Genomic DNA, 20436 nt, shown 5'->3' on the forward strand with positions numbered 1-20436 from the left:
TGAGTCTCTTTTTAGACTGAGGGTAGTCATGACATTCCCATTGGAAATGCTCCCTTAAAGCATAAAGGGTTTCCCCAAAGGAAAAATATTTGGGTGGAGAGGCTGAAGGAATGGATTACTCTGCATCAGAATCCTCATAAGCAGAGAGGGGTTGCATGTCCTCATATTCAGATGCATCAGAGTCATCAGACTTCTGTTCAGATACAACTACTGGGGACAGATCTCTTTTTCTTTTGGAAACGGTTTGCTTGGCTTCCCCTGATCAGCATTACAAGGCCTTATGCCATTTTAAGCATTTGAGAATGAGGCAAGGACGTAGGTGTCTGAGATTGGGTCATCGGTTTCTTGGGCATGGTTCGTACCCTAGGCCTTAGAAACTCAGTAGTTTTTGACAGAACTCTAGACGCGAAAGAAGTCGTCAGTTTGTGTTGAGAATCAGTAGTGTAAAGCACTTCCTCGGAAGCTGGTGCCTGCTCAGCGGCTTTGGACCCATCCAAGGTAGAGACAACCACAGGATCTTTAGTCGAAGAAGGGTTCTGCAGCATACCAGACTCCAAAAGGGTCTCAGTAGAGGCCTGTGAATCCACAGAAGCGGGCATCAGGGGCTGTGAAAGCGCCTCAATGAGGACCAGAGAACTGACGACTAGCTTAACCGAAGCATCGTCGGTAGGTTTGGACCTGTGCGGTCTGTCTCTGTCTTTATCCTTAACTTTTTTTGTAAGATCTGCTGTCAGATGGATTACCAAAGCCATATCGGAATTAGAGGACTGTGAGCGAAAATATCTAGCTACAATAAGGGCCTGACGACGTACAGTTCTGGTGTTGAACAAAGCACAAAAGTGACAGCGAGGGACGTCGTGGTTTGGGCCTAAGCAACTGACGCAGTAAGAATTAAAGTCTCAGTGTGGTATTTGCTTTCCACAGGCGAGACAATTGTTAACCTTTTCTGACATCGGTTAGAGCAAGAAAAAAGGATCTCCAATGGGGTACTTAGCTTTAGAAGACTTCAGCTTCAGTTCGGAAGACGAAACTCAGGTAGCGGCCGACCAGCACTCATGCGAACTGCTTCTGCTTCGGGCTCCACGGCAAGAAAGACTGACGTAATGGCGTCAGCTGCCTTACTTTATATTACTGACGTCCTGACGTCAGTCCTGAAGCGACAGCAACCGAGGCAGAAATACTAAGCCTCTGGTATTCGGTCCGGCCAACGGCTACCCTGGCAGGGATAATCCAAATGTGATGACTGCAACAGTGAAACATGAAGAACATTGGTGTTGACTCCATATAAATTAATTCTGTCATGCACTTTGTCAAAATATCAAGCAATCAAGTACTATCAAGGCGTTTATAGAGACAGTAGGCAAAAATAAATAAATAAATATTGCTGAAGTTCTCTGATAATGACATCCTTACAATATGACTCTTATAAATGGAGTTAAGCATGCACTGCTACCTACTTTATAATGTCAGCTTGCCCTAGTGTTCCCACTGGATATAAATGTAAGGAACAATAGAATAAAATAAATTCTTATAACCAAAACCTTTAAACACTGCTGAGGAGTTTAGATGCTATGCACTCAACAAATGCAGTGTATAAGGAGAAATCAGGAAAATAAGGAAATATTATAGTCTATCAAGGCTTAAAATCATTATAATAAGCTGACATCTTAGTCTAGAAGTCTTTAATTATTGAAGTCATAGCAGCCAGTTACACAGATGTACTGAATCATAAGAAAATCCAGTCACATGCACACTCATTTCATCTGTCATAAAGCCTGGTCTCTCTCTCTATTTGTTTCTAGCAATTCCCCCTGGTAGTGTCTAATGAATGCCCAAAATTTCAGGCAATATGGACCCTCCATTTTACAAAGTATACGTGACCTACTTTTGTGATCAAAGTTTAAAATACTGCATGCTAACTATAGCAATCAGAGGAGGTTAGAAAGGCCTGGAAAGAGAGACTGGATAAGCAATTCACAAAGATACAATGGGAGGATCTATGTATGGCTCCCAAATATGCAGCAAAGTCTAGAAGGTTTCCTCTGGTAGATTGCAGATGTTGGAGGTGTGATGGGGAAGAAGGAGGTAATTGTGAAAATAGGTTTTAAGAGAGCAATGAGTTGGAAGATTACAATTCTTCTGCATAATACTCTGTCAGAAATACTGGATAAGCAAATTGGTGTAACTAAGGAAATTATCTTTTGAGGTGTGATGCACAACCAAAATTGCCTACACATAGTAATGCAGTGCTGAGTTTAATTCTGGTGGCTGCCAAAAAATCAATTACTAGAAAATTGAAATCAAAGTTTAAACCAACTGTATTTGAAGAAGTGAATAATGTATATCAGAAACAAAAGAACTGTAACTGGAACCTTTAGAAAAGGGTAGAAATTAATGTCCTACAAAAAATGCAAATTGTGGATACAATACATGCAGAATAATACTTTGGAGGAAAAGCGAGGATTAAGGGAAGGCAAGAATTCATCCATTTATGTAATGTTGGATTGATGATAATTGTATAAGAGAGTGTATGTGATGTATAATGTTTGTAACTGTGAACATGCTAACATGCTTTGTTTTCTTTTATATAATACAAGTTTGTCTGTCTTAAGTAATAATTTAATAAAGGTATTAAAAAATAAAAGATTTTAGGTTCTCATCTTACAGGGGCCAGATTTAAGGCTAGTTTATCCGGTGGTTCACCATGGAGAGAGTTGCTTAAATGAATAAAGAAGCATATATTTTGATAGCACTTTCCTTAGCCCTCCTAGTCTACTTATCATACCTGCTAAATATATTCCTGACCCTACTACATTAGAATTTTTTAAATTCAACACCTCAAAAACTGATACATTTGCAGATTTACTTTTCAAGTGAAAATATTTACTTCACCCAAATTGTTTTGCTGTTCAATTTTAAATGCCTGTGGTTAACGAATTGTACATTTTTTTGTCTTAAGGGTATGTTTAGGGACATGTCTATTAAATTGTGCACAAATGGACACTGTTAAAGAGTGACTGCTGAAAACTAAATGCTGTCAATGATTTTTTTTAATCTGGCTTATTTCAGTGATGAACACTAACTTCTGTTCCTAGTTTTGACAGTTTAGTCTGGCTGATGGCAATGTTTACAATACGTTGTGGGAGGAGGGTTTTGGTACAGGAGAATTATCGTTTACTTCTAGGCTCCACAGATTATTTGCAGCTATATAGTGTAAATGGGTCTACTTTATTCTATCGAAACCGCGTTACGTTGAATGCGAGTTCTACACGTAATCAGCGAATCACGAATCCAGCGAACACACAAAACCACAAAATTCGAAATGTCGAAGTGTTTTGGTTGGCCCATCTGAGTTACAGATCCGTAAGGTAAGTGTGCGATAGTTACGGACATTAGGGTTAGGATTAGGGTGCGGGTTAAGGTAAGTGCAGAGATAGGTAATGTAAGATGGGTAATGTATTTAACGTTTAGTGTAGGGTTTGAGGTAGGGGTTTGGTTAGTGTATGTGTGTGGTTTGTTTATTTATTTTGTTTGGGTATAGCTCCGTAGGGTAAGTGTGCGGTAGTTATGGACCTTAGGGTTAGGGAGGGCTTCAGGACAGTGCATAGATAGTGGTGTATGTGGGGTTTAGTGTAGGGTTAGAAGTAGGGTTTTGGTTGGTGTACGTTTGTGGTTTATTTATTTTGTTTGGGTGGGTAGTATGTTTCGGGCGGTGGGGTTGGCCAAGTATGACAATTCGGTATTCTGCATTTCGCGGTTTCGTGCATTCGATTATTTCGCAGTTCGGTGTATATGTGTCGATGGAGTGGTGTTCGACGTAACGCGTTTTTGTTTAAATAAAGTAGACCCAGTGTAAATCATATATGGATGTGGTGAATATTGGTTGCTACCCAAGGCAGAAGTGTGCATTTGCCTTATGTCCTTAAACCCAGTTGCCCTTCACATATTAACTGGCTATATTTAAATTAAATTCAATTAAATTATACATAATTCTAGTAAATACATTACAGTATTTAGTTACCAGAGAAGGAACTATGTGTTATTCACTTCCAATAATTTCAAACTCTATTTTTACTGAGCTGCTTGCCCTTGTACCTTTTAATTTTGCAGACCTCATGATTTACTGCCTTCACCTTTAGTCAGTGGGTTTCCATGGAAGCATAAGAACAGAATGCACTTCTCAACTCATATTGAATATTTACTTGCTAAAGGAAAACTGTTTATTACATTGTAGTCCCTCACTAAAAAAAAAATAATAATACTTAAACAAAAGTCATTAATCCAGACATTCACCAATGCAAAAATAAAAGAAAACATTTCAACTCTACATACATTATAATCAGTGCACGTTTTTTTACAGTGCATTGCCTACATTTCTTTAAAGAAAAAAGTAACTTCTGACTTTAGCACATTTACCACATACAACAATCATTAAAACTGCTTTAATATACAACATGCAATTTACATCATAAAATGCTTTATACAAATACTGTAAAGAAAAAAATGTTTTACTTACAGTTGCTTTCTTTTTTTTTTCTTTTAGTGTCCTTCCAAACATTAATGACATGAAGTGGGGCATATGCCTGTTAGTCACCCCCCCCCCCCCACGAGTGCAACAAAGTCAACAAAAATCCAGTCTTTCATATTCTCTTTATTAAAAAGCCATATTTCACAAATGGGATTGATGCTTTATAGTCTCGCCTTTATTCACTAATTTCAATGTTGCTAATCTTAGTCCTGTTCATCTCTTTCTCTCAACACCAGAATCCAGTTCAAGAACAAGGTACCCCCCCCTCCAATTCTTCTAATCAACTCCTGTGTTTTTTTCTCTCTCTCAAATATTTTCCTTTGAAACACTGGAAAAGGTTTCACTGACAAAACCTCACTAAGAAGTTTATTATTGGAAGAATAAGAAGCAGTGTCTCCTCCTGTTTAATGGTTCACTTTTTGCAGGACAAACTTTTGTATTTCCTCCTTAGCCTGTTTTGCATCAAAAATGACTATGATCCTCCAGGAAACATATTTTGATGACAGCAGAATACACCAGCTTGAATGTCACACATACCTCCTAACATTCCCTGATTGACTGGATAAATTTGCTTCTCTTCTGCCTGGTATGAAGTGAAAACACATTTTTCCACAAACATTCTACTGTCTCCGATTTTTATTATTTTGCCCTTCTGCCATAGTTTTGTCAGGATCAACTCTTTCTGCTGGTATGACTGCGTCTTTACTAATACAGGTCTTGGCTGCTTTCTCATGACCAGGCTTGGAGCATACACATGGTGTGCACTTTCAATTAACAAATTCTGCTGTGGAATACCAGTCCATTTAATTATCTGTGCTTTCATAGAATTAGTCATTCTGTTCCTTCTAGTTTCCCTGGTACAGCATAAAACCTCAGGTTTTCTCTATGTGCTCTGTCCTCTAACTCTACCGTGTTTTGAAACAGATCTTCTTGAGCAGTGTCATACTTAGCCATCCTTTTCTTCATTTCAGCCTCTGATTTTTGCAGTGTTATCAGTTCATCTAAATAGCTGCTTAAAGCTACTTCCATTTTTACCACCCTTTTGCTATTTGAGTCGATATACTCCTTCAATGTTTCATTCAGCTCTGAGCACATTTGACTTATTTTTTCCTGTAAATTACAGGAAGCCAACGCTGGAGTTTGAATTGCTTTCTGCTGAATGGCTGGAGGATTCATCCCAGTCAGTGTTTTCTTTTCACCTTTTCTAGTCGATTTTTTTTTCAGGCTCTCTCTGTTTCTTCTTTGCTGGAATCCTGGCAGTGTACTTACTAGCCAGTAACTGAAATTTATTAAAACAGTCAGAATGACTGGCCATTATCTATCAATTTCTTTTTTGTTTTCATACTAGGAGAGCCAAAATTAAGCTGTTAATGAATGTGCAGCCATCTTGACAAACCAGTTTAAAATATTTTACTGATTAAGCTTTACTCTAGTCTTGGTCTGATTTACTACCAGATGTTGCATGTTGGATTAGCTACAAATTAAATCAACATACTTTTATAGCTCTGTATTTGCTGAAATCCAAAAGCATTAATATGTTAACTGCAAGAAGGTATAGGGACGCTCTGAGAAACTAGCATGGCTATATTTTATTTATTGTTTTACTTACTTTATTTCTGATATTTGAAGAAGAAACATAACATTTCAGTAATAAAAAATGAAACAATTAACAAATGGAAACCAACAATAAACTGCAGTAAATTTAAAATGAAAAACTGTGCAGTAATATGTGATAAAATATTAATCGACTGTCTATTAAAATAAAGGAAACTAGTTTCTGAACAGATATTTTATAGTGTAATAATAAAACACTGATAAAGTATCTATTAAAAGAGATGACTTGGTTACAGTAATAGACATTAGAATATTCTAAAGTGATTCACTAAATGAACTATTGTTGGGTGGCAACCCATTAAAAAATAAATAAATAAAATAAAATATGCATGAAGAATATTTATGAAGACTTTTAGTAAGGCAATGGCAGACTATTCTAAATCAAATAACACAAATTAGCCTTTAACTCAGAAGGTGCAATGAAATCACTATGTACCTGTTTCTGCATTCCAGACATAAGCAGTACCATCCTCACTACCAGAAAAAAGAAAGGTTCCACATGGTGTAAAGGTACTACGGATCTTTTCTCTGTAGTTAACAGCACCAATAAATTTCTTTGATGCAATTCTGTAACAAAATAAACATGACTTTACTAATATTATCTTGGCTACTGCCACTCCTTATAGTGTTACTACTGTATCATGAAAGAGCAGGTCAAGAATATTTTTCAGTTTTATTTTTAACTATTTATTTTTAATACGACCCACAACAAAACAACCCAAGCTGGTCTAATGTAAGATTTTGTTACCATCTTCAGTGAGATCTGTAAGACAAATGAGGAATGCCTATACATTTCCTCTCAGATGCTTGGTTAAAGTGCTGTATGAAGCATAGTACTATGAGTATACTAATCATAACTGTAGATGTCTGAATAGGTTCAGTGCTGAACTATAACTCATCCAATGGAATTAGCTGCAAGTGATCATCTACTTTCTGGTCAAATTTCCAGAGCCTTTGGATAGCCAGTGTGCACATGGACTCCTACCCTAGTCCAGGACATCAGAAGATATGTGGCTAAAGTGGAAGACAGTCCCATCATTTTCAGTTTTTTTTTTTTTGTCTAAATGGCCACCAACTACTCTTTGTCAAAGAGACACTTGAAAATGGACCATGACCTTCATATGTAAAGCAGGCAGTTTCTCCTTCTCCCAAATGCTTCTGGAAAGAGATGCCTAACATATTACTTGGTACATCCCCACAGAAGGATCCCCCCTAAAGATACAGTGCAATACTGAGCTCAATTTGTACATTGAATGCCTTCACTTCTCCAGCCCACCCCCTCAGGACAAAAGAAAGAAGCTCCTGGGAAAAAGGAGTAGGAGGGTGGGAGCCTATACCAAACCAGTGTCCCTACTCAGGCATCTACTGTTATGGGGAGTATACTCACACAACTGTACACTCATCACATTAGTGACTGCTGCAGCATAATTCCTTATCCACAACAGTAATAAAGAAGTAACTACTACCATGAAGAAGAAACTCAAAATAGATCCTGCAGGACAGCTCTGGCAAAGTCTCCCTTGCTCTTCAGCTGAAAGTCCAGCTTGAAATTTCTGAAGAAAATGAGAAGCATAACTGAAATGGCTGCTTTGCAGACGCTTTGAGATGAAACATTCTTACAGAAACCTGCTATGATTACTGCTTCTTTGGGAGAGTGCACTCTAAGTGGCTTGACCTTGAAGTGCTTCAAACTTCTCTAATAACAAAAGGTAATGCAGTTTGCTAGCCATTTAGATACTGTATGTCTTGAGATAGGCCTGTTTACCTGCCATAAAGGAGAAAAGCAACTACTAAGAATGTCTGAATTCTTTAGTTGCTGCTGATGGGTAAAATCTAAGATACTTGTGAACATCTACAGGATTCTTTCCTCTTGTTTTGCTAGATAGGATAGAAGACTGGCAGTTGAAAAGAATGGTTAACGGACAGTCTGACATTATCTTTCAAATGATGATAGGGTTAGTTTAAACGCTCACTCTGTTTGTGTGAAACATGACATATGGCTCTCTGTATAACATAGCCTGAAGCTCAGAACCAGCTGAAGAAAAAAACAAAATAAGGTATTTCCCAAGATGATAACTTAAGTGCTACTAAAGAGTGGGACTGAAAAGGCTGAATAGTTAACTCTACTAGTACATTAAGGTCTTAAGGCTGAGGTACCATTTTCTAAGCTGTTTTTAAGTGAAGGACCCCCTTGAGGAAATCCTTCATTGTCTAATGGATTGAAATGGGAGGGCTCCTGGGAAAGCAAGTAGCAATGGCATGGAAAGGGTCTTCCATATGGCCAAATGTGACTTCCTAGTGCTAGACCTCCTTTCATTATTGCTAGAAGTGCAGCACATCTTCTGTAAGAAAGAGGCCTTAAAATGGGTTATACTGAAACTATCAATGCAGCTAGTCAGATTCTTGAGAATGGGATGCACCTGTGAATCCACTTCTGGGGTTATCAGAGCACAGGTTTGGAGAGTTGCACAACTCTATCGAGTTTATTTCAGTTAGCACTTAGAACATTGAACTAAGGCTGATTTGGCCATGGAAAGGTTATAAACGTAAGCCTTTCCTCATTCATTCTTACTTTCTACAAAACTGTTGGGACTTAAAGGGATGGGTGAGATGGCACAGAAAAAACAACCACAAGGGTTAAAGAACACATTTACTGCTCATTTTCATTTGTATGAATACCTGAGACAAAAACCTCCTACACTGGTGCTTCTCTCCTGATGCAGGAGTACCAAATTACTTCTTCACTGTTTATGTGTGTGTGTGTGTGTGTGTGTGTGTGTGTGTGTGTGTGTGTGTGTGTGTGTGTGTGTGTGTGTGTCTCTCCCTATATATATATATATATATATATATATATATATATATATACATACATTATATATATATATATATATATATATATATATATATATATATATATATATATATATATATATATATATATATATATACATTATATATATATATATATATATATATATATATATATATATATATATATATATATATATATATATATATATATATACACGTGTATGTGTATTAATATACAATATATGTGTGTTTCTGTGTGTGTGTATATATATATATATATATATATATATATATATATATATATATACACAGACACATAAATGTGTGTATGTATGTGTGTGTGTATATATATATATATATATATATATATATATATATATATATATATACACACACACACACAAATGTGTGTATGTATGTATGTGTGTGTGTGTGTGTGTGTGTGTGTGTATATATATATATATATATATATACATATATATATATATATATATATATATATATATATATATATATATGTATATATGTGTGTGTGTGTGTGTGTGCAAACACACAACTCTTCCTTTCTATCTTTTATTTACATCCCCAAATCCCTATCATCTTGGATCAAGCAACAAGCCAACCTTTATAATCTCATTCAGTTTATTTATTTATTTATTTTATTTTACATTTGTTGACCGGGAAAGTCCGACTGGACACATGTCCATTTTCAGCGGAGGCCCGGGGAGAAAAGCTCCAATAGTACATAGTAGGTTACAAAAAGTTCCAATAGTACATAGTAGGTTACAACAATGTTTGACAGCTAACATACGATTGTAGTTATGCACTAAATACCCAGGGAAGAAAAAAAAGTTACATTAGTATGTACAATAACAATTATAAAGAGAAAAACAAAGCATCATATAGTTAGTATACACAGGTAAGAAAAAGTTACATTAGGATGTACAGTGAACAATTATTATAAGAAACAAACCTACAAGTAGTTAGTTTCAGGGGGAGAGTAGATGGCTTGAGGCCTAGGAGGATAGTAATTTCACTGAGGAGGTTGAGGGGGAGCTATGGGTTAGTCTGGATTAGAACATTGGCAAAGCCAGTGGGATTTGAAGTGGTGGGAGAGGCCATTTCTGAAAGTATTTAGGGAGGTTGATTCGGTGAGACTAGGTGGAAGAGAGTTCCATATTTTACCCACTGTGTTTGAAAACAGAGATTACAAAGCATTCCCACCGAAACACTACCCCATTAAAAAGTACATTTCTAAAGTCCCCACTAAGATATTTATCTTCTCTAGTCCTTCCAAACTCTCTTGATGACCATTTCTCAATCATTTCATTTCATACTGCATTTTCAAAATATCTAGGTAAACCGTTCCTACCATGCATTGGAGGTAACATCATTCCATAAAGACAATTCCCTCTTATTGGTTCTTCAAAAGATAAACTTATCTCTTCTGTATAACGTAACTAAACCTAATGGTGTTCTCCAGATACACTGCTCCCCTTTACTATCAATCCAGGATTCATTATCCTCTCTGAAAATTTAAAATTTGTGGCAGTAGCCTTGGCTCACACCGGAGTTTAAAAACAAAATAAAGGCCAAAGATAAATCCTGGAGTCTATGGAAATCTTTAAACAATGTTGTTGATCAATGTTCCACCTAAACCTAGGATGACAAGCTAGGACTGACATAAAAGAAGTTAATTCAAACTACTGCTGAATTCAGCACCCCAAAGTATTACTGGACTGAGGTTTAAAAATCTTGATAACTTTACAGACAGCTCATAAGTAGCATCAACAGCTCAAAAAATACCTCTGTGCCACCCAAGGGTACTGCTGGGAACTTGCAAAGAATTTATATTGCACTCCCACTTCACACACTGCCAACATATTCCCAAACTTTGTAACACCTCCCCATGAAAATCTTGAGTCTCAGCTACATTCTTTCTGAATTTAGATCCCTCTTTTTTCACTATAAATCATGAGCTTTTCAGCAAAATTTCAAACCAACCCACGCTCCTAAGGAAATCTGCTTCTTACCCTCTCACATTTCCCAGCATCTTTCCTACATTTTCAACCTCTTTCTCTCTCTCCACTGGTACCAGTTCCAAAATAAAGGAAAAGTACAGCAATAATTCCTGTCTCTAAAAGTAACAGCCCTACCCATACTGAACACTTTTGTTGCAATAACATTCTTTCACCAACAGTAAATGCTCCATGGTAGATGATTAACTTCATACAGAAAGTACAGTTTTGTACCTACCATAAATGTAGATGTTCAAGTGTACACCCTGCTGCAGTCATCACACTTGGGTTATCCTGTCGTCAGGCAGTCCCGCAGTCAGCCGAAATTCCAAAGTCTTGGTCCGGCGTCGGTTGCTGTCGCTTCTTCCCTGACATCATGTGCCAGGGGTATATATATTGCAACCGACACCATTTTCTTCAGTTTTTCTTGCCCCAGATGTCAGGTGCCCCCAAAAAGGTGGTCAGTAATTAGTACCAAATTGAGTAAATTTTGCACAAACACAAAATCCCTCCAGCTATAAGCAAATACAACAGGAAGGTATTGTAGAGATTTTAGCCAGTTAGTTCAGAGGGGATGGAGGGCGGGTAACCTGGACTGCAGCAGGGTGTACACTCAAACATCTACATTTATGGTAGGTACAAAACTGTACTATGTTCATTGTGTTACCCTGCTGCAGTCATCACACTTGGGTTGAATCCCAAAGCTAAGGATGGGTGGAGAAATCATAGAGGGTTGGAGGAGGCTATAAGGCCCTGCCGAACTGCAGTGGCGAAGCCTGCCCTAGTCTTAGAGTAAAGTGGTAAGTGATAGTGTTTGGTAAAGGTGTGTACTGAACTCCAAGTTGCAGTTTCCAAAATCTCCTTGGTTGGAACCCCCCTGAGAAAAGTTGTAGATGTAGCTGTTGCCCTGGTAGAGTGGGGCCTAATGGTAGCAGGAACTGGTTTTCCATGATGGGTATAGCAGAAACGTATGTAGTTTCCTATCCATTTGGAAATGGTTTGTTTTGAAATAGCCTTCCCTTGTGAAGCTGTAGCATAGGATACAAAGAGCTGGTCAGATTGTCTGAAAGCCTTAGTTTTGTCCAAGAAGTAACGAAGTTGCCTGTGAATGTCCAAGGAATGCAGGAGTCTCTCACCTTTGTTCTGTGAATTTGGGAAGAAGGTGGGTAAGTGGATGGTTTGATTTAAAGCCACACTGGAAACCACCTTAGGCATAAAGGAAGGATTAGTTCGTAGAGAAACTCTGTCTTGATGAAAAATGAGGAAAGGTTCCACTGCCATTAGTGCCTGCAGCTCTGAGACTCTTCTAGCTGAAGTTATTGCTAGCAGCAGGGCAGTCTTCCATGATAGGAACTGAAGATCTGCACAGAAAGCTGGTTCAAAGGGAGGTAGCATTAGTTTTTCCAGAACATAATTGAGGTCCCATGTTGGTGTAGGTGCTCTCCTGGGGGGCCTAATGTTTTTTGCCCCTCTGAGGAACTGCCTTAGAAGTGGATGCGAAAATAAGGGTGGATCCGTGTTGTAGTGGGCTGAAATAGCTGAAGCATGGATTTTAATGGAGGAGAAGGAAAGTCCTTTGTGCAACATCTCAGTTAAGTACTGTAGAATGTGAGGCATGTGAGGCTGAAATGTGTCTTGGCCTTTAGCTTGGTTCCAGGCACAAAACCTTTTCCATTTGTCCGAATAAGCCTTCCTGGTGCTTGGCCTCCTAGATTCCAGAATAACATCCATAACTGCTTGGGAAAGAGGAGCTGGCTGGATGCTTAGGTGATTTGCTTTGCAGCCAGATTTAAGGTTTTGAATTGGCTGTGAAGAATCTGATTGTTTTGGTGTGTGAGCAAATGGGTAATTTGTGGTAAGATCCAAGGTGGGCCGTGGGCCATATTTCTCAATAGTGGGTACCAATGCTGGCGTGGCCAGTCTGGGGCTATGAGAATCAGTCATGGTCTCTCCTTTTTGACTTTCAGAAGCACCTTTGTGAGGAGAGGCAATGGAGGGAAGGCATATGCTGTCAGGTTTTTCCAACTGAAAGAGAGTGCGTCTACTTTCCAAGCTTGATGGTGAAGTGTCCTTGTACAAAATTTTGTTATTTGATAGTTTTGAGGACTGGCAAACAGGTCTATGTCTGGAAGGCCCCATTTTTGAGTTATCATTGTAAATACTTGTGGATCTAGTTTCCACTCGTGGGGATCCATGATGTTTCTGCTGAGGTCGTCTGCCAACGTGTTCTTCTTTCCTGGCAGGAACTGAGCTTGCAACTGAACTTGGTAAGCCAGAGCTGTGTTCCATAAGATCATTGCTTGCCTGCATAGAGGGTAGGAGTGAGTATCCCCTTGTTTGCTTATGTACCACATTACTGTGGTGTTGTCCGTCTTTATTGTGTAAGTTGTCCTGGATGTAATAGATTCTTGAAGGCTGTCAGAGCTTTCTGTACAGCTAGCATCTCTTTTTGATTGATGTGCAGATTCCTTTGATCTTCAGTCCATACGCCTTGAACGCACTGTTCTGCCATGTGTGCCTCCTAGGCGTAGTCTTAATGCATCTGTTGTGATAGTTTGCCTGGCTGGGGGCAAGGTGAACGGCTGACCCTTGTTGAGGTGACATGCCTGTGACCACCATAGAAACTCCTGTTGTAGGCAGGGAATGAGAGATATCATTGTGTCCAAGCTGTGGCTGTGTTGAGACCATACGCTTTTTAGGTACCACTGTAATTTCCTCATATGCAGCTTTGCAAATGGTATTAGTAATATGCAAGATGCCATGAAGCCCAAAGCCTGTAGAATTTTTCTTGCAGTTAATTGGGTCTTTGTTGCCATTGTTTTGAAATATTGAGTTGTAGTTGCGTGTCTGGCGTCAGATAAGCCTTCTGGGCCGTTGTGTTCAAGCTGGCACCCAGGAATGTCATATTTTGTGAGGGTACTATTTTTGACTTCTTTTCATTTACTGTGTACCCCAGGCAGTTTAGTAGATGTTTTACAAAAGCCAGATGATGTAAGAGAATGTCCTTGCTTTCTGCTTGGATGAGGCAGTCGTCCAGGTATGGGTATATTTGAATTCCTCTTTGTCTGCAGTATGCAATTACTGGTGCCAGGGATTTTGTGAAGATTCTGGGCACAGTAGATAAGCCAAAGGGCAGTGCAGAGAATTGGTAATGGGTTGAACCTGCAATGAAACTGAGGTATCTTCTGCAACTTTGTCTGATAGGGACATGCAGGTATGCCTCCTTGAGTTCCAACGTTACTAGCCATGCCTCCTTGCCCAACATGGGAAGAAGCTGCTGTAGTGTTAGCATCTTGAATTTGGGTACTTGCAAGAATGTGTTTAAAATTGAAAGGTCCAGAATAGGTCTCCAGGCATTGTCCTTTCTGGGCACTAGAAAGAGTCTTGAGTAAAATCCTTGACCTTGCTCTCGAGTAGGTACCAGCTGAATGGCTCTCATGTCCATGAGAGCTGTAATTTGCTTTTATGCCTCTGCCCATTGATTTTGTGGCAGGTTTGGCATTCCTCTTTTCATTGGCAAGGTGTGAAAATGGAATCTGTATCCTCGTAAAATTATGTCTAGGACCCATTTGTCCTTTGTAACAATGTGCCAGTTGTCTGAAAAAAAGTGCGAGTTTTCCTCCCAAGGGGGCTGCCAAGAGAGAGTTGCTTGGCTGGTCATTGAGTTTGCCTTCTGGTAGATTGGGACCTGTCTTCTCCTCCCTTCTGTGTTGTAGTGCCCCATTGGCGAGGTTTGTACTGGGTTTGTGGTTGTCCTTTGCCTCTTGGACGTCTGTATTTACCCCTCTGTGGTCTGTCAGTAGCTGGAAAGGACCAATTTTTTGTTGGCCAGTTTCTGCTGAAGAGAGGGGGCTGTATGTACCTGTAGGAAATCTTTGACTGTCTGCATAGATTTTGCCTTATCCTCCATTTTCTTTAAGACTTCTTCTGCTTTAACTCCAAAAAGAACATCCTGCTCTAAGGGAGCATTTAGAAGCTTTGCTTTAACATGATCAGGCAGAGTTTGTTCCTTTAGCCAAGCATGCCTACGTATAACAGACCCAGTGACAGCTGCTCTGCAGGAGGCCTCCAGAGAATCAAACCCACATTGTAAGGTGTGTTTGCCCACCTGTTCAGTTGCATGCAACAGATCCTCCATTTCTTTCAATTCAGACTGTTGAGGAAGAGTGGTGATTCTTTGCTTTAACTGAGAGATTAGAAATTGCTGATACTTAAGCATGTGAAATTGGCAATTTAGTGCCCTCATAGCTAGAGTGGCTGAGGTGTAAACCTTTTTCCCCCACCTGTCTAGCGCTCTGGAATCCCTTTCAGAGGGTACAGGATTTTTAGCCATAGAAGCCTTAGCCCCTTTGGGACCCTGGGAGATTGTCTCTGGGTCAGCAACAGGACTTTTATATAGAAATTTGTGGGAATCAGGCACTCTATAGTATCTGTCAGGCTTGGCCGGAGCAGGAGGTAGAGAGTCTGGGTTCAAACTGGATTCTAAGTAAACATCATCTACAATGTCTAACACATGTGGGATGGCAAGTGGTCTGTTCTGGGGGAGTAAAAGAAACTCTCTGAGCCTTTTCTTTGAGTCAGAGTAGTCCTGACCTTCCCAGTGGAAATGTTCCCTCATAGTGTGTAAAGTTTCCCCAAAGGAGTAGTCTTCAGAAGAAGCTGAGGGAATGGAATCCTCAGCATCAGAATCTTCATAAGGGGAGAAGGAGTAATCTTGGTCTTCAGAGGAGGCTGAAGAAATGGACACTTGTTCAGAGGATGCATAATCTTCCTCTTGTCTAGGCCTTTTGTCAGGAGGAGGCTGGGAACCCCTGATTAAAGAGATCAAATCTTCAGCCATTTTGAGCATCTGTTTCTTAGGCATGGGGCCTTGAACAGGGGACTGAAGTGCAGTCCTTTTAGATTTAATAGGAGTCTTCGTCTTAGGATATGTTTTAATGGGGAGCATCATCGGTCTGAAAACGCCTTCAGAAACCGATGGCGTTTCTGCAGCACCGACATCTTTATCAGCAATGTCGTCAGTAGGGCCTGAACAAAATGGTTGTGTCGGCCTGGTACATTCCACCAAAAGTTCCGAAGCGGTCTCGGGTTCCAGATCTGCGGTAGTCAGGGGCTGTGTCAGAGCCTCACTGAGGACTGGAGACCGGACCAGCCGAGGCCTCAGAATCTGGCTTAGGCCTGGGCTGTCTGTCCTTATCCTTGCGTTTTTTGTGCACGCCGGTAGTTGGTTGATCCGACGGCATACTGTAATTAAATTTTCTACCGAAGTAGTGTCATGCGAAATCAAAGCGTCTTTTAATAGTACGTTTATTAAACCTAGCACAAAAACGACAACTAGTGACATTGTGGTCTGGGCCTAGGCAAGATATGCAATAAGAATGAAAATCCTTATGAGGTATTTGCTTCCCACAAGAAATACAATTGTTAACTTTTTCTGACATCGGTCTGAGGCAAGAAAAGTTTCCCCAACGGGGTACTTAGCTTTATAGAAGAGTTCGGTCTGAAATTCGAATTCGAAAATCTCAGGAGTCGGCCGACCAGCACTTGCGAACTGCTTCTGCTTCGGGCACCGCTCGGCAAGAAAGACTGGGGAAAATGGCGTTGGTTGCAATATATATACCCCTGGCGCACTGACGTCAGGGAAGAAGCGACAGCAACCGACGCCGGACCAAGACTTTGGAATTCCGGCCGACTGCGGGACCGCCTGACGACAGGATAACCCAAGTGTGATGACTGCAGCAGGGTAACACGATGAACATCAGATACAGTCTCTCATCTAGATAAAATGGCTTCTGTCCTCTGCAATTCTATTACTCAAGCTACTAAAACTTTGTTTTCTAACTCTGACAACTTTCTGCTCATCAGGAATATCTCTGCCAAACTCAAAAAGTCCTGTGATTAGTAGACTAATCTCTCCTTAAAACAAAAGCTGTCTTCTTCTCACTTTGAAGCAAACTGATTAACTTAGTTATCAGCTGTCTCATACATAGATCTTTTCTAGTCAGAGTTAACAATTTTCTGTCCTTTATATTATAAGTCATGTACAATGTCTCCAAAGGCTCTGTAATTGTCCTGTACCTCTCTGTCTCTCTCTCTCTCTGTCCTTAAAATGACACCCACAACACCTGCACAATATCGGCACAATACTTAGTTTAAACAATCCCTTCCTATTAGACTTGCAAATGACACTGTCTCTCAACAAAATTCTTTATGTGAAGATTTCATTAATGATTATTAATGATTCCCGAAAATCATTTTCTGACAGTCCACTCCTCAAAAATCATATCAGTAGTAGCTGAAACTGCCCAATTTCATAATTACTTCCCATCTTTACATATCAATGACCCCCGGAGCAACCCCACTTAACATATAAACACAAATGCCTAGCCATTTTAAATGATCCAACCCTGATACTAATAATCATAATTAATTTATTGTCTCCAAAGTACTTAAACTGCTAGTACTATAATACAGACTAACACACCTTCTCTCCCTTGAGAGACAGTAGTGTGCAGCCAATAATATACTAATGCCAAAACTTGAACAGTGACTTTCCTCTTTGTGTTACGCCATTCAAAACATTGCAACTTTCTTCAAAATACAGTAAACAACTTCAGACTTCTCAAAGATATTATAAACAATAACCTAGTAACTACATGGACTAGTATTCAAAACGATATGGATAGATGGAAGAACATTAATATGTCTCTACTGTCAAAAGCTAGTGTTGTCAGGATGAATTTTTTACCAAGAATATTCTTTCAAATTAAATGCTACCTTTTCAAATATTCCCCAAAACTTCTTCCTTGCCATGGAAAAAGCTATATCAAGATTCTTATGGTATCCCAAATCTACCAGAATTAAATATGCAAAACTTGTACTCGCCAAAGATAAGGGGGGATTGGGGTTACCTGATTTTAAGCTTTACTATAGTATAATTACTGTATACAGACTAATACAAATAATAAACTATGACTCATATATAAATACTTGGACACCCCAGTGGACCAAAATCTGGTATGAACAGTTGAAATCCCTTGGCTGTAATATCAAATCCTTACCATTCTTGAATTTAAACCAGGATAGCATATAACAAAGAATTTACACCCACTAATTAAAAACATGATTCTTACAACTCAGAAACTATTTAAATCATTGCAATTTGCTGACTCTTTTGCCCTTATACAACCATTACACCTAAATCCTAATTTAGTAATAAATAATAAACCAGTAAATCTAACAAACTACCTCCTGATAAAAGACTACACAATATGGGATATATACCAATGGAAAGACTCTAACACGAGGCAAATGAGACTTGAACTCAAACTTCCTATGAAATATAGTATTAAACTTAACCAACTTCATCATCTTATAAATGTTAAATTCTCACAAATACACACTGACTTACAGAACACAGATTTAGTTAAATTAATACTTGAAAATCTTGCGATTAAAGGGAGAACAATTTCTAGGACTTATAAAATTGTAATGAGTGCAAAACATCAGAATTCTTTATTATTTTCAAACTATTGGCAAACGAAAAATCAATCACTGACTGAAGAAAATAAGAAACTAGCCACTAAAAATACAATCAAATTTATTCCTTTCAAGAAGCTGTTATATACACAAATTATGGTAAATAATCTATATTATACCTTATATAAATTAAATAAATTCAATCCTAACTTTTCGCCCATATGTCCCCATTGTCCGGATCAAACAGCTGATATTTTACATGTCATGTAGAACTGTACTAAGATACACAACTTATGGTGTTCCTTGAGAGTAAGATTAGAGAAGATGGGATATGAAAAATCAACCCTTACTTGGGAGACAGCTATATTGTACATTAATATCAATCAACTCCCAAAAATATTAAAACATGTTTTTATTACGATGTGTGCCCTTATTAAATTCTTTATTACAAAGAACTGGAATCTCATGTCACCAATTACATGGGAAAATTTTAGCAACCTTGCTATCAAATATATCTCATTTCACAAATTACTTTATTCAAAAACAAAAAACAAACGCTATTATCAAAAATATTGGGGTTACTTGCTAGATATAATTCTTGACAAATAAAATTTGCCTACAAATTGTCATGAAAAGTTAACCTTTAAATAAGAAATGAATGTAGTATAACCAGACTTTCTTGCATCTTCTCCCTTTTCTTAGTATATGTGTAACTAGATATTTTCCCTAAACATACAAATAAATGGTTACATTTCTATTTTTACTTTATATATAGACTATCCCCATTCTAACTATCCCTTATGAGACCAAATGAACATAAGAATTCTCATACTTTACTTGACGATGTAGTGACTTCTTGTGTATATATATATATATATATATATATATATATATATCTGTGTGTGTGTGTATCTGTATAATTTTCTCGGAACGAGATTGTTGTCTGTTTTCTTTAGATAGGTATTTGTATTGTTTATTTGTGCTTTTGAGTTACTGTATTGTTATTATTTGAAAAAAGAAAATTGAAATAAAGAGAGTTTGGAAAAAAAAATACAGCAAACAAAATATGTTACTACATTAATCTGCCTATTGACCACAATAATTTACTACTTTCCAGCAATTTTCTTAATATCAAACTTAGAGTTGCCTTGTTATTGGCTTTTACTATTTACAATCATCTTTTTTGATAGATTTCTGCCTTCTACTTTCTCTTGGTATCTTCAGAACTGCAATCCATCATCATCATCATCAATCTCTTTTTTTCACATTTTCTGCAGGGGTCAGGGTATCAACTGTCACCATATTTCTCAACAACATTGTCAGTCTCCTATCTTCCTCCATGGTCTTGCCTAACTGCTGCAGGTCTTCTCTTGTGCAAACCAACCATTTCTTGTCTGAACACCCTTGTTTCCTCTTGTGTTCTAACGGTCTCTCGCAGATCTTCACCAGACTGTCCTGTGCTTTCCTGCACATGTGTGAAAACGATCTTAATCTTTTCTCTTTGCCATTCTCAGCAATTCGAGCTACTTTGGCTTCTGCTGTGATGTCATTATTTCTTCATCTCCATCACCTCTGTCTTGCTCAAATGCTCTACCTTTACTGCCCAGGTTTCTGTACCACACAGCAGCACTGGTGACAGCACTGTTTTGTACACCTTACTTTCCAGCTTCTTTAGCATTCTTCTGTCATGCACTACCCCTGATATTTTACGCAAGTTGGCTGCTGCTCTTCTGATTCTAGCTTTGACCTCCTTATTCAAACTTCTATTCACCTTCACCACCCCTCTCAGATACTTGAAGTTGAAATTTAGCCGGAAGAGAAAATAGTGGAACATGTGAACAGATTAATCTGATTTTCTCCATTTGTTGCCATGACAACTGTCTTATCTGTACTTGGTTTCATCCCATGTGCTTTTAAAGGTACATTCCATTCCAATATCATTTGCTTAAGTTATTGGTCAGAGTCTGCTTGTAATGCCACATCATC

At 38.5% G+C, this 20436-nt stretch overlaps 1 protein-coding gene across 1 annotated transcript in view; it reads right to left on the reverse strand.

The window, feature by feature from the left end:
* The window catches only part of AHI1 (Abelson helper integration site 1), a 2471520-nt gene that overhangs the window by 1035839 nt on the left and 1415245 nt on the right, over window positions 1-20436 (reverse strand). The window contains exon 15 of the mRNA XM_044087109.1: window positions 6579-6709. Within this exon, the coding sequence (XP_043943044.1) occupies window positions 6579-6709 (131 nt within the window). The remainder of the gene's footprint in view (window positions 1-6578; window positions 6710-20436) is intronic.

The sequence above is a fragment of the Protopterus annectens genome, chromosome 1.part1 (assembly GCF_019279795.1).
Source record: "Protopterus annectens isolate FY-2018-M chromosome 1.part1, PAN1.0, whole genome shotgun sequence".
NCBI lineage: Eukaryota > Metazoa > Chordata > Ceratodontiformes > Protopteridae > Protopterus > Protopterus annectens.